At 36.8% G+C, this 14,970-nt stretch overlaps 1 protein-coding gene across 9 annotated transcripts in view; it reads left to right on the top strand.

Moving 5' to 3' along the window:
- Window positions 1–14,262, top strand: part of NRG1 (neuregulin 1) — a 155,544-nt gene extending 141,282 nt beyond the window's left edge. For all 9 annotated transcript variants that reach the window (XM_056569326.1, XM_056569335.1, XM_056569316.1 and 6 more), the window contains 4 exons: window positions 1,624–1,750; window positions 4,070–4,200; window positions 8,138–8,338; window positions 10,088–14,262. In XM_056569326.1, the coding sequence (XP_056425301.1) occupies window positions 1,624–1,750; window positions 4,070–4,200; window positions 8,138–8,338; window positions 10,088–10,760 (1,132 nt within the window). In that variant the 3' untranslated portion in view covers window positions 10,761–14,262. The remainder of the gene's footprint in view (window positions 1–1,623; window positions 1,751–4,069; window positions 4,201–8,137; window positions 8,339–10,087) is intronic.
- Window positions 14,263–14,970: the final 708 nt, after the last annotated feature.

The following is a 14,970-nucleotide window of genomic DNA, read 5'->3' as shown; positions in this document are numbered from 1 at the left end:
GTCATGGGTCGGGTGAGGGGAACATGAGTCGGGTCTGCGTCTTAACCAGCAGATGCTTGCAGTAGACATCTGCTGGTAATGACAGACATCGGAGATCGCTCTAATGTCTGTAATTTAAATGGTTAAATGCCATGATTAATAGTGATCACAGCATTTAAACATAAATAATGGTAAATCCTGGTATCCAGTGGGCCCAACCCCCCCTCCCCCCACAATGTAATTGTGGGATGCCCATAGGTGGGGAAGCCTGGGGCCTTACCTGTCCCTTGGTGTCTTTCATGGCTTGGTGATTGCCGCAGCTTTGCTTTGGCGCAGATAACATAGATCAATACAATGTAATGGCATTACTTTGATCTATGTAAGCCATCTAATGATGACAAATTTATATATAGTAAACTTGAGTAGCCGTATTAGTCCAGTGATGCAGATGCAAATCCAAAAAATGTTGCAGATGCAAATCAAAAAAATGTTGAAGATGCAAATCAAAAAATGTTGCAGTATCTCTCCTGCTCCCCCTCCCTCCCTCCCCCTTTTTCTCATTCTTATCTACTTAGTCTATGCTCCTATAGCAGGACAATTTATGGCCCATCTTAGTGTGAATTCTCCACATCTATTGTCTTAACCCCTGCATATTTGTGAGATGTAACCTGTGTCTTCTGCTTGTGAGATTAGATTTGCTTTGGACTCTCTACAAAATTCTGTATTCTGTATTCTGTAAAGGTATTACTGCAACATTTTTTGATTTGCATCTATATATATATATATATATATATATATACACATATATATATAATGACAAAAATCCCCCTATGTTAAAAATTTTAATCACCCCCCCTATTTTTAATACCTATCTGGTATTACCGCGTGCATAAAAAAAAAAAATAAATCCAACCGCCAAAAGTGCTGATTTTTGGTCATTTTACATCCTTGAAAATTTTTTAATAAAAAGTGATCAAAAAGCCAGAACTACACAAATGTGGTACTGTCAAAAACTAAAATAATAATAAAATAAAAATAAAATAGTTACATGGGTCAGAATACGGTAATAAAAATATATATTTTTAAATAAAGTTAAACATAAATTATCCAAGTTTGATATCATTGAAATTGTACTGACCCATAGAATAAAGTTAGCATGTCAGTTTTACCAAATTGTGAATGCCCAAAAAAATGATTGCCCTTCCATATTGCGAAATTCCATATTTCTTATAAATTTTGCTACATCTAATTTTTTTCCTGCTTTGTAATACATTATATGAAAAAATAAGTGCAAGTACAACTTGTTCCACACAAAAATAAGGCCTAAAACAACTTTTTCATGGAAAAAATTTAAAAGTTATGGGTCTTAGAAGGTGAGGAGGAAAAAGATGTGAGCCAGAAAACTAAATTTGCTTGGTCATTAAGGGTCATTATAATTACATAAATATGAAATAAAAAAAAGGTACATTTCTAAAATAACTCTTTTGTTAGTTTGTTCAAAAATATATATTAAATTATCAAATTCATGTATTGTTTTCAATAATATTTTGAGAATTATCAAACTATATTAAAGAAAGCATGTCTCAACACCAAAACAAGTCAACATGTGAAATGTTTAACATTTTCTCTTAAATTTTTCTTTAGGAAACAGAGAAAAAAGTTGCATGATCGTCTAAGACAAAGTCTACGATCAGAGCGGAACAATATGGTCAACATGGCAAATGGACCACATCATCCAAACCCACCACCAGAAAATGTCCAGCTGGTAAATGTAGGTTGCTCTAAAGTAACCAATATATACACAGGGTTGTATAATGAAAAAGCTAAACTCTAATTCTGGCAACAACACAGAATTGTCACTTGTAATAGAACTATCTAATGTTCAGGTGATCTAAATACCTTACAATGTTTAAACCTTTAGCCATGAGACAAATTCATTAATTTACCAATTTTGAGATTTAGTTTGGCATCTGTGTATTTGGTCCAAATAATTCACAAGTTCCTAGCAGGGAATGGAGACACTGTATCTGTCACAGTAGAGTGTGTTTTCCTTTGTAAACAGCAAATCTGAATGTGCAGAAGTAGCTTGTTAGTTGCATACTTTACATAGTAACTAACATAGTTGCATAGTTTGAAAGACTAAAAAAAGAAATACATTCATCCAATTCAGTCTGTGACCCTATAGATTTCCGCCTAGTACTCTATAGTGTTAATCCACAAAAAGTCATACAGCAAAGGTGAACTCAGCCTAAATCTCTATGCAACTGATGCCACAACTAATGACAAAGTGCATCAGTTGTGTAGCATCTGCTGTCCAGTGTTTTTGGACGCACGACAGGGGAACACAACAAGCTGTGCCGTCTGACATGTATAACCATCCGGCGTCCAAATTGAGATGCTGGATGATTGTGAACTGTCCATTCAAATAAATGGAATCTGTTCCAGCATCAGTTTCCCTCCGGTTCACGCCGAAGGGAAACTCGGCCAGACAACTCATATATGTTAAGGGGGCCTTACTCCAAGTTTGGTACTTGGAATAAATCTCTGGCTTAGCGTTCCACCTTCAGAATCTAATGACCATAACCTATAATGTTATTTCTCTCCAGAAATACATCCAGGCCCCTTTTGAATTCTGTTATTGAGTTCACCATGACCACTTTCTCTGGTAAAGTTCCATAGTCTCACTGCTCTTACAGTAAAGAACCCCTTTCCGTGTTCGTGTAAAAATCTTCTTTACTCTAGGCGTAGAGGATGCCCCCTTGTTATAGATACAGTTCTGGGTATAAATAGATGAAAATAGATATAAATGGTTGTCATAAGTTTTATATGAACAGCACAGGGATTATAATGTTATTTCAGACCAAAGGTTTAAACAATCAGATTGCGTCTTTCATTTTTAAAATTGCCTATGAAAAATGAAAGAAGCAATCTGATTGGTTGCTATGAGCAACTAAGCAACTGTTTCTATGGAAAGGTTTTGATAAATCTCCCCCACAGCATATAGCAGGCATATTGTGTGCAAACATTTAAAGGGGTACTCTGGGGATCTAAACCCATAGCCCATCCTTTCCCTCTCACCAACCTATTTATTTGTCTAAATATCATTTATTAGCTATATAGAGCAGTTTCCCTCTTTCAGCTGTCACTTACATGCGAGGAGTGAGAGAAAGATGTCATTATCAGATCCTCCTTGTCTTTGTGCAGAACCCCCACTAAGACTAGCCGCCACCCTCCTGGAAGACAAACACCATGTGATTTCTGTCTTGTCTAGGGGTCTGGCTTCACAGCCACACCTCCCCTCCCTGTGTGGGCATCTTGCTGGGAGAGAAACAGCCAAGTGTCTCCTCAGCACATAAGGCTGCTCGTTGCCTGCTGAATATCTAATCATTGACTGCTGCTATTCAGAGCATAACATGATTTATTGCTTGGTGGAAGGATAGTTTGAAAGAAAATACATGTACAGTGTGTGGTGCTGTGTTTACAACAACACAGCATGCACACAGATAGTAAAAGCAATTGACTTGTAGTCTGGGCTGCAAGCAAGGAAAGATAATATTCAGGAGATAACAGGGCCGCAGGAGCTGGCAAAATCCCAAGGATCACTACAGGGGACACAGAACAGGTATTGTGGTGGCTTTGGGGCAGTATTATTTTTCTTAACTTCCCCTTTAAAAGGGTTATCCAGGTTTAGAAAAATATATCTGCAGTGTCACACCTGTCCTCAGGTTGTGTGTGACATTTTCAATTGAATTAAACTGCAATACCACACACAACCTAAAGACAAGAGTGGTGTTTATTTTTATGGAAGAAAACAGCTATATTTTTTCTAAGCCTGAATAAACCCTTTAAAATGTGTTTTTACTTCAAACATATTTCTTTGTGTCACAAAAATGGGCACAAGAATTTCATAATAAGCTAAACCTGGAAAATGTTTAATTATATTGGCAAATTAATTAGAAAACTAATAATCAATAGTGTTTAACAAGAACTACTTACTTTGCTGAAAACAGCTTTTTTTTGCTTTAAATATCTTACAATTTAAAGTTACAGTTAAATATTGTTTTATTTTTTATTTTTTACATTCATATAGCAATATGTTTCAAAGAATGTTATATCCAGTGACCATGTAATTGAACGGGAGACAGAAACATCATTTTCAACAAGTCATTATACATCAACAACACATCACTCAACAACAGTAACGCAAACACCAAGCCACAGGTATGTACAATCCTTAATGCACTTAAATGGGAAACAAACTTAGAACTATTCATCTCCAGCCAGTGACTGGACAAATGGACTACTAAAAACATTAACCACTCCAACCCATTGATCAATATTTTGATCGAGTACTGATACTTTCATTTACATGATGTGTATTTTTTGTTTTTGTTTGTTCATTAATGTCAACTGAGCAAACTTTCAAAATTTAAAAGTTACTCTCAAGTGTGTATGTACCTGGTTGTAACTTAAAAGAGATGCATGGAAAGTAAAAACTGATAAGTGTCTGTGCTTTTCATCTCCCCTGTCCATGTACCACATTCTAATCCTGGCCTGAGCAATACTTACTCATCACATTAAAGGGGTTCTCTGACAAGAAAAATCTTGTTCATGGGCCTAAGGCTAAGTTTCCTTCTTTTGTCTACACACTCAAAAAGCAGCTACTCAACAAATGTTTGTCTGAGGAAGGATATTGCTATGGCCAGTTGTAGCTTCCTGTGTGTTGAGACAAAAACATAAATTACTCCTCAGCTTGGTCAGGCACTGTCAGGATGGACACCTTAGGAGTTTGAGGCAGGTATGCATAACTTCTTTAATGCCAGTCTAAACCCATGGACAAGAATTTTGTGTAGTCAGACAACCCCAGTTTTATGTCTATAATCCACACTCTTTTTAATTTTTCGTGCCACACCATTTCTGTTTCTATTGACTACAGATGATTGGAATGAATTAAAGAAGTTATCCAGGCTTAGAAAAACAGTTGACTTCTTCCAACAACTGCACCACACCTCTCATCAGGTTGTGTGATGTATTGTAGCTCAGTTCCATTGAAGTGAATGAAACCATGTTGTATTACCACACACAGCCTGAGGACATGTGTGGTGCTGTTTTTGGAAAAAAATTGTTCTGGGTTTCTGATCTTGGATAACCCTTTAAATTGCGACTCAACTAAATCACAAAGTGGCAGACCACCACTAGAGTTACAGAATGGGTTCACCAAGTGCTGAGACAATTAGTACAAACAAGTCACCATTGCTCTAATTCCAGAGTTCATAACCTCATCTGGTATGAAAATCAGCACAAAACTGTTCCCCACCAGGAGCTTTATGGCATGGGTTTCCATGGATGAGCCACTGCATCCAAGCCTTACATTGCCAAGCATAATGCCAAGTGTTGGATGGAATGGTGTAAAGCGCGCTGCCATTTGACTCTGGAAATGTCTTCTGTGGAGAGATGAATTATGCTTTCTATCTAGCAGTCTGATGGACAAATGTGGGCATTAGATAATTCCAGGAGAACATTACCTACCTTTACTCCCCTTACATTTTTGTAAATATTTTATTATATCTTTTAATTTGACAACACTGAAGAAATGGCAATATGCTACAATGTACAATAGTGAGTGCACACCCTGTATAAGTGTTTAATGTTGTGTCCCCTCAAAATAACCCAAAACAAAGCCTTTTCTAAACCTTGGCAACAAGAGTGAGTACAGTCCTAAGTGGAAATGTCCAAATTGGGCCCAAAGTGTCAATATTTTGTGTGTACACCATTATTTTCCAGCACTGCCTTAGGCCTCTTGGGTATGGAGTTCACCAGAGCTTCACAGGTTGCCACTGGAGTCTTCTTCCACTCCTACATGACAACATCATGGAGCTGGTGGATGTAAGAAACCTTGCACTCCCCCAAAGTGGCTGGTCCATCACCTTTACTTTTGGCTTCTTTAGCAAGGCAGTGATCATCGTGGATGTGTGTTTGGAATTATTACTGCCCTATGACCCAGTCTACAAAGTGAGGGGGTCATCATCTACTTCAGTATGTCAAAATACATGCTGGCATTCATAGTTCCCTCAATGAACTGTAGCTCCCCAGTGCCAGCAGCATTTATGCAACCCCAGACCATAACATTCCCACCACCATGCTTCACTGTAGGCAAGAAGACACACTTATCTTTGTACTCCTCCCCTGGTTGCCAGCACACATGCTTGACACCATCTGAACCAAATAAGTTTATCTTTTTCTCATCGGACAACAGAACATGGTTCTATTAATCCTCGTCCTTAGTCTGCTTGTCTTCAGCAAACTGTTTGCAGGCTTTTTTGTGCATCATCTTTGGAAAAGGCTTACTTCTGAGATGGCAGCAATGCCAACCAATATGATGCAGTGTGCGGTGTATGGTCTGAGCAAGGACATGCTAACCCACCACCTCTTTAAGTTCTGCAGCAATACTGGCAGCACTCATACATGTTTTTCATTAAGACAACCTCTGGATATTACACTGAGCATGTGTACTCAGCTTCTTTGGTCGACCATGGCAGGGCCTATTCTGAGTGGAATCTGTCCTGTTAAAACTACCGAATGGTCTTGCCCAATGTGCTGTAGTTTACTTTCAGAGTCTTGGCAATTTTCCTATAGCCTATGCCAACTTCATGTAGAGCAACAATTCTTTTTAACCCCTTAAAGACCAGGGGTTTTTCAATTTTTGCACTTTCATTTTTTCCTCCTTACCTTTAAAAAATCATAACTCTTTCAATTTTGCACTTAAAAATCCATTTGATGGCTTATTTTTTGCGGCAACAATTCTGCTTTGTAATGACATCACCATTTTGTAAACTTTGGGGGCTTCCGCTTCTACGGAGTACATTTTTCGTAAAAAAGACCTTCTCTTTATTATGTAGGTCCATACGATTAAAATGATGCCCCACTTATAAAGGTTTGATTTTGTCATACTTCTGGAAAAAATGATAACTAGATGCAGGAAAATTAATTTGTTTATAAATTGTCATCTTCTGACCCCTATAACTTGGGGTGGTATGAGAGCTCATTTTTTGCGCCGTGATCTGAAGTTTTTACCAGTATCATTTTTGTATTGATCAGACTTTGGTCGCTTTTTATTCATTTTTTCAGGATATAAAAAGTGACCAAAAATCCACTATTTTTGACTTTGAACTTTTTTTACGCGTACGCCATTGACCTTGCGGCTTAATTAGTGATATTTTTTTGATAATTCTGACATTTCTGCACGTGGCAATACCACATATGTTTATTTTATGTTTATTTTATTTTTATTTACACTTTTTTATGGAAAAAGGGGGGTGATTCAAACTTTTATTAGGGAAGGGGTTAAATGATCTGTATTAACTTTTTTTTCACTTTTTTTTGCAATGTTATAGCTCCCATAGGGGGCTATAACACTGCACATACTGATCTTTTACATTGATCAATGGTTTCTCATAGGAAACCATTGATCAGTGATTCTGTTGCTTGACTGCTCATGCCTGTATCTCAGGCACTGAGCAGTCATTCAGCGATCGAACACCAGGAGGCAGGTAAGGGGACCCTCCTGCTGTCCTACAGCTGTTCTGGATGCCGCGATTTCACCGCGGCAGTCCCGAACAGCCCGCTGAGCTAGCCGGGGGTAGTTTAGTTTCACTTTAGACGTGGCGATCAACTTTGAATGCCACGTCTAAAGGGTTAATAGCATGTGGCACCGCGATCAGTGCCGCGCACTTTTAGCCACGGGTCCCGGCCATTGTTAGAGGCCCCACAGAGAGTTCTTTGCCATGGGGTGCCATGTTGAACTTCAAGTGACCGGTATTAGAGATTGTGAACATAAAATTTAATTCTCCCTATTAACACCTGAAAGCTTGTAACACTAACAAGTCACATGACAGCGGGAAGGGAAAATGGCAAATTTGGCCCAATATGGACATTTCAAGTAGACATTAATGGCTTTGTGTTAAGTTATTTTGAGAGGACACATGAAAGGTATAATAAAATATTTACAAACATTTAGAGGCCTGAAATACCCCTTTAAAATCCCAAGATGGACTTTTGCTCCAGGGTATATGAGACTTTAGCTATGCTTCAAGAAACCATGCTGAGCCTTTTCATACTCAGGTTTTTAAAGCAAAATGTTTGTTTCTTTTTTTGATAGCTGGAGCAACGGGCAGTCTGAAAGCATTATTTCAGAGAGTCACTCCGTAATTGTTACATCATCAGTAGAAAACAGTAGACACACAAGTCCAACAGGGCCAAGAGGACGACTCAATGGCATTGGAGGTCCCAGAGATTGCAGTTATCTAAGGCATGCAAGAGACACTCCAGATTCATACAGAGATTCACCCCACAGTGAAAGGTATGCAATGTATTATTTTGTTAAGTTCATTTTTTTTTTTATTCATTTATGGTTTTGTTTTGTAGATTTCAGAGATGCCATGCAATGCTTTACCTTATATGATGCATTTTATAAAAAGTATATATAGCATCAATTTAGCCTGGCTATCATATATCTTTTCCTATGTGATCATAATTTTTCTGATTGAATAATATTTAAAGCTTACCTGTCTGATCCTACAAAAAATTGATATGTTACTCAGTACCTAATCATGACCATGTACATCTGCTTTTTATTCCTCTACCACCTTTTTCTATGATAAAAATAGCTCCCAGTGTTAAAAATCCTCTCAGAGGATGGGGGCATGTCACTCCCTTGTGGTGATGGGAGGTGATTTGTGCGCCTGCTCATGCAGCCTTTTCCTTGTGTCATCTCTTGTTCATGGCTCATGGATAAGCTTATGCTGCAGGAATGGTTAGTGTACCAGTATGTATGGGGACCCCTAGTGGTGGGTTTTTCAGGAGCTGTTTTCTTTATTAAATATTCAAAATGTTTTAAACAACCTTATCACAAAAGGTCCTTAATTTTTATTAGTAACAGCATATAAATAGTTTTTGGATCTGATAGTCCATTTAAAGGTGTAACATAAATGTTAACAACATGGCTGCTTTCTTTAAAAAATAGTGCCACACATGGTCAAATGGTGTGTATAATATTGCAACTTGGCCCCATTCAATTCACTTTAGTGGAGTTGTGCTGCAGTATCAAACACGAGCTATGGTCCTATTTATAAAAGAGATCAGCCATGTTATTCTTATCCTGCACAGCTCCTTTAACAAATATGCAGAGCTTAGTAGGCTCATTACCTTTAGATCTTGATGGATTATAAAAAGCTTAGTTGCATCCAGTACATTAAAAACTAAAGGAAAACTCCACTAAAGGAAAGTGCCACCACAGCTTATTTGTCAGCTGCATTTTAATCCGATTTGCTACTCAGATTTTGGATTGCAGGTGACAGTTCATATCCTGGTAAAATAATAAAGATTTGAATCAAAACATTGAGGTCTTATCGAGTTCCACCCACATGTCTGTTGCTTTGACCAAAAATACAGCACTGCAAGCAGTACTACTATTTCTCCCATCAAAAGGGATTTAGTAGTGTGAAGGGTGAGCATGCAGGAACACCGCTGGGAAAAAGGACTTCTGGACAGGCGCTAATAAAGTTTCACCTAATAAAGTTTCACCATTTGCACTTGAAATTTGGATTTACATTCCTTGTGGAGAAGCTCTTATCCAGAAGTCCTTTTACCCAGCAGTTTTCCTGCATGCTCACCCATCGCACTACTATTATTATACTGGCCCAAGCTATTGGAAGCCAGACAGACCATGAAGCGTCTGACCACATATGACCATTTACGCTTACAAAGGTGTTGTTCTTTTAGCATAACCCTTATCGATAAGAAGCCATTTTTACTTTTGCCTTTGACACCCCAGCAGACTTCAAGAGGTGTGCACCTGTTTTGTGTTTCTTTTCAATCAAATGGGATTTACAATTCTAAAATGATTGGGCCAAACATAGATCACTCAAATAATAATTTTGCTTATTATTCCTCCAGTAGAGTAAACTAAGAACTTTTGAATAATGTGCATTATTTTACATTATCAATCATGTTTGTATGTACTATGATAGTGTATAAGTAATACCTCTATCATGAATTTTTATTCATATAGCATCTAATTTTTTCTTTCTTTTTGCTCTTTATGGCATAGATATGTTTCGGCAATGACCACACCGGCTCGCATGTCACCTGTAGATTTTCAGACTCCTCTATCTCCGAAATCACCTTGTTTGGAAATGTCTCCACCGGTATCTAGCATAGCTGTATCCGTTCCTTCTGTAGCTGTCAGCCCATTCATAGAAGAAGAAAGACCATTGCTTTTAGTGTCACCGCCAAGATTACGAGATAAAAGATATGACTTATATTACCATCATCACCATTACAACCAGCAGTATAATTCTTACCATCATAATCCTGCCCACGACAGCAGCAGCTTGCCACCAAGTCCATTAAGGATAGTGGAGGATGAGGAATATGAAACCACGCAAGAGTACGAGCCATCAATGGAGCCTGTAAAGAAACTAGTGAACAGCCGGAGAGCAAAAAGAACAAAACCCAATGGTCACATTTCCAATAGATTAGAATTGGACACTGACACAAGCTCTGAGAGCAGTACATCTGAGAGTGAGACAGAAGATGAAAGAATAGGCGAGGATACACCTTTCCTGAGTATACAAAATCCCCTGGCGACCAGCTTAGAGTCAGCAAGTGCATACCGGCTTGCAGACAGTAGGACTAACCCATCTAGCCGATTCTCAACGCAAGAAGAATTACAAGCAAGGCTGTCCAGTGTAATAGCTAACCAAGACCCTATTCCTGTATAAAACATAGATTCACCCCTAAAACTTTATTTTATATAAATGAAGTATTCCACCTAAATTAAACAATTTATTTTATTTTAACAGTTCCGCAGTAGAAAACAGGAAACATTTTATAACTTAAGTATATGTACAAATGTGTTATGTGCCATATGTAGCAATTTTTTACAGTATTTCAAAATAAGAAAGACATCAATGGTGCCTTTATGTTATGTTATGTTGAAAACAGTTTTTGTATGTCCCAGTGATTGCTGTCCCACAGTATTTTTGCAAAACTGCCCTATCTTTTTTTTTTTCTTTTTTTTTCTTTCTTTTCATTTATTTTGTTCCTTTAATGGCTTATTGTGCGTTGCATTAACAGTGTAGATTGAATGTATGATTTGCAAGAGTTACAGCAATCCCTCATTGTTTGCTTGTGGTACTGTAGTCTAACTGTCCCTACAAAGCAGTACTCATACAATTGTTTGTGAAAAAGAGTTGTTTTGCTTTCAGTATACAACCAGGTTATGTTTGCTTTGCTTATGAGGCTCTGATCTAATAGTAGATTGAATAGCATGCTACTATTAATCACAGCGGGATAGCAGAGACTGCAAATACACAATGTATAATACTGGAAATGCGAATGCTACTGTGACATACACAATGCTTAACTGGAAAGCTGATTACTTCTGGAAATGAACACACTAGAGTCAGATAATATCATTTTACTGTCTCATTGATATACAGGTCCATAATGACGAAGGGTATCACCTGTCCCCCTCCCACATTACCTTTCCCCCATATTTAATAAACAAATACGCTATTAAGTAACATATTTATCCAACATGAGGGGTTAGCAGGCAATTGAACACTAATAAAGGTGCAATTATTTTTGACCATTCTATTTTATTTTCTATGTAATGTGTGTGTTTTAAAGGGTTGAAGTAAAAACATAGATACTATACACTATTTATGAGCTAGCAAATCTGTTACTTAGAATAACAAATAACCTTGTATGAGAGGATAACCTTCAATTTCTGTGAACTCAATTTTTTTATAGGATGAGTATGAAAGGTGTGCGGTTTTCATTTCTAGTTAGCCAGATGAGAGTGGGTCTTCTATTTTGATATAACGAAAATGTATTTATTTGAAAAGCACGTTTGCATTCTACGGGCTGAAAACATGCATGAACATTTGGTTAGGAATGTGCATGACAGTGATTAAATGAGACTCAGTGACTGTTAGTAGTTTCAGTAGCTTTGGATATATGTTGGAAATATTGCACCTTTTACATCAAGAAGGACTTCTTTTTTTCTTTTGTTTATCCGTCATGTTTTCCCAATGATAAGTTAAAGGGGTACTTCGGTGGAAAACTGTTTTTTTTTTTTTTTTTTTTTAAATCAACTGGTGCCAGAAAGTTAAACAGATTTATAAATTACTTCTATTAAAAAGTATTTACCCTTCCAGTACTTTTTAGCAGCTGTATGCTACAGAGGACATTCTTTTCTTTTTGAATTTCTTTTTGGTCCTGTCCACAGTGCTCTTGTTAAGGTTGGCTTCTGGTTAGGCCTTAAAATGTGAGTGACTGCCGCTGTATACTGAGTGTCGACACAAGAAATAAGCACCAGACAAAATGTTGACATATATCTCCTTCTCGGCATACTGGCTAGGGAGCGGCCCCAAGGGTCACAAGCAAATAGCAAGCTGATATGTCTCATAAGGAAAATAATGTTTTTCTGCAGCATATTAGCATATATATCTACTTTTAATATATATATATATATATATATATATATATATATATTGATCAGTAATCAAAATCATAATGGTCATCCTTATCACTCTCTGCTGACACCTCTGTCTGTGTCAGGAACTGTCCAGAGCAGCATAGGTTTGCAATGGGGATTTTCTCCTGCTCTGGACAATTCCTAATACGAGCATCAGGTGTCAACAGAGAGCACTGTGGACAAGACAGAAAAGAAATTCAAAAAGAAAAGAATTCTGTTTAACTTTCTGGCACCAGTTGATTTAAAAACCCTTTTCCACCAGAGTACCCTTTAAGCATGATTCTACCTTTAAACTACCTAATTTCTCAGGACAGGTAAAATATTAAGCAATGGTCTTCCATACTCAACGAATGACAGCATGTTATGAGTACTGAACAGGGAGCGACAGAAATGTTTGTCCATTGGTTTTGTTCTTAGGGTTTTTTTATATCTCTCTTTGAGAATGATCGATTTCATAGCTGCCATTTTCACTGTGATTAGCTAAGGAATGATGCTATTACGTTAAGGTTTTTATTGCATTTTAAATACTAGAGAGAGATTTTTCTATTGGCACCAATTACCGGAATTACTTCTCGTTTTCAGATAATTGACTGCCTAAAAGGGAAGAAATAAAATCATGCTTTCTCTAGTTTTTAGAAATATTGCAAAAATGGCTAGAACAGTAACAGCATTAGGATTGGAATAAAATAAAACAAGGGTTTGAATGTCTGTGCTATTGAGAGAACTTATGCATTTTGTATTAGTAAGTATTTTCCGCTTGTTGCTTTGCTTTCCGAACATGTTTTTCATTTTTTATATATGTATATGTTTTTCTGTATTCTTTTTATGCCGTGAGAGAAAATATGTTACACTTGCATTTGTGGGACTCTCTACAAAACTGACATGGATTAAAATACTTTGCTTGTTAAATATCTGCACCTGTAGTTTTCAAAGCATATCCCATTCTAGTGTATAGTAGTAACGCCTGCCTCTGCGTTTAGGCCATATTGGCTATTAGAAAATTGTATTTTATTAACAAGCACTGCAGAGTAATTGTAACAACACAACTGGCACATATCACAAGGTCCAATATATGTTTTTTTATGTTTATTTTGTATATACACATTCCCAGATATTTTACTTATTCATTTACTGTTTAATATACATTTTGCACCATTAGCCCTCTCCTTGATATGTTTGTAAAAAGTTAAATACTGTACGTATAAGTTACTTTTATTTATATTTAGGTTGCAGCACCAGAGAACTAGGAGAGAACTGTCAAACTATTTTATGTTAAATGTTTCATTTGTTTTAAAGTCCTACATTATTATATGTTTCTTTTTAAAATGTAATGTATTCTTTTCCGTTTTAAGTAATTTATTGCTCAGAAGAATGTAATGGATTTGGTGAAAGAAAAGAGAAAAAAATATATTGCAAGGTACTTAAAATACTAAAGAATTTATTATCCCAAGAACTAAGCAATAAGTAATCGTTGATTTATTTTTGGTTGTTATTCTTTATCTGCAAACATACTGCTAATGCAATAAAATGCTACAACATACAACCAAGAATTTTGTGAGAGCCAGCTGACACAACAGAGTGACATATGACCTCTGTCAACACTAACCCAGATCTTCAACCTTTGGTAATAAAACAGGTTATCCCCCTTCAAAAAACTTTCTGGTCATGCTGTGAATCTCTGATAATTTGTACAAACCTTGCATGTGAAAGTATGTCTGAATAAATTTTCCACTTTTAGTGACTTTGAGAGCTCCCCTTGTCGATCCTTACTGGTAAACGTGTTAAGAGCTACTGACTGGCCAAGACCCACCCTGTTACATAACCCAAATGTTATTTGGGAAGCAAAATTAAATGTCCGATTAAAAATATATTTAACAATGATAATAACACACTTTGCCTACAGGAAACCAATAAAATGCCTTATCATTTATGCCTCTTTCTCTTTCTTATTTTTTTGACAAATGAAAATGTATGAAATTGCCCAAATATATTTGTGATGCTACCTGTCGCACTGATACCATGATGTGGATTCAAAATGGCTAGCAAAATAAAGAAAATGGCTAATTTACATGAATATACAGTCAAAATGCTCTACTGCTCTAAATATAAAAATATTTTGGCCAGGATTTACTACAACTTTTTAACAGTGTGAACTAGACTTAGACTAGATGGTCTTAGAACGTAATAGGTGTATCACACCCCCTCCCATTCATATAACTGTATCACTTCTCTTTACCTCTGTGGTTGAACTTGATGGATATATGTCTTTATTCAACCATACTATGTAACTATGTAAACAGCCTGAGCCACTGTAATACTGTACATCTTGTGCATTCTTTAAACTAATACATAATTACTGGCACATTTTTATGCTTAGTGTCAGATCTTAAGCCAAGCCTCTTTTTGTATTACAAAACCCACACCCTTTTGTTGGGGTCTTGCTAGTTTTC

The sequence above is a fragment of the Hyla sarda genome, chromosome 1, assembly GCF_029499605.1.
Source record: "Hyla sarda isolate aHylSar1 chromosome 1, aHylSar1.hap1, whole genome shotgun sequence".
Taxonomy (NCBI): domain Eukaryota; kingdom Metazoa; phylum Chordata; class Amphibia; order Anura; family Hylidae; genus Hyla; species Hyla sarda.
The sequence above is the reverse complement of the archived record's forward strand: the minus strand, read 5'-3'. Positions and strand labels throughout refer to the sequence as shown.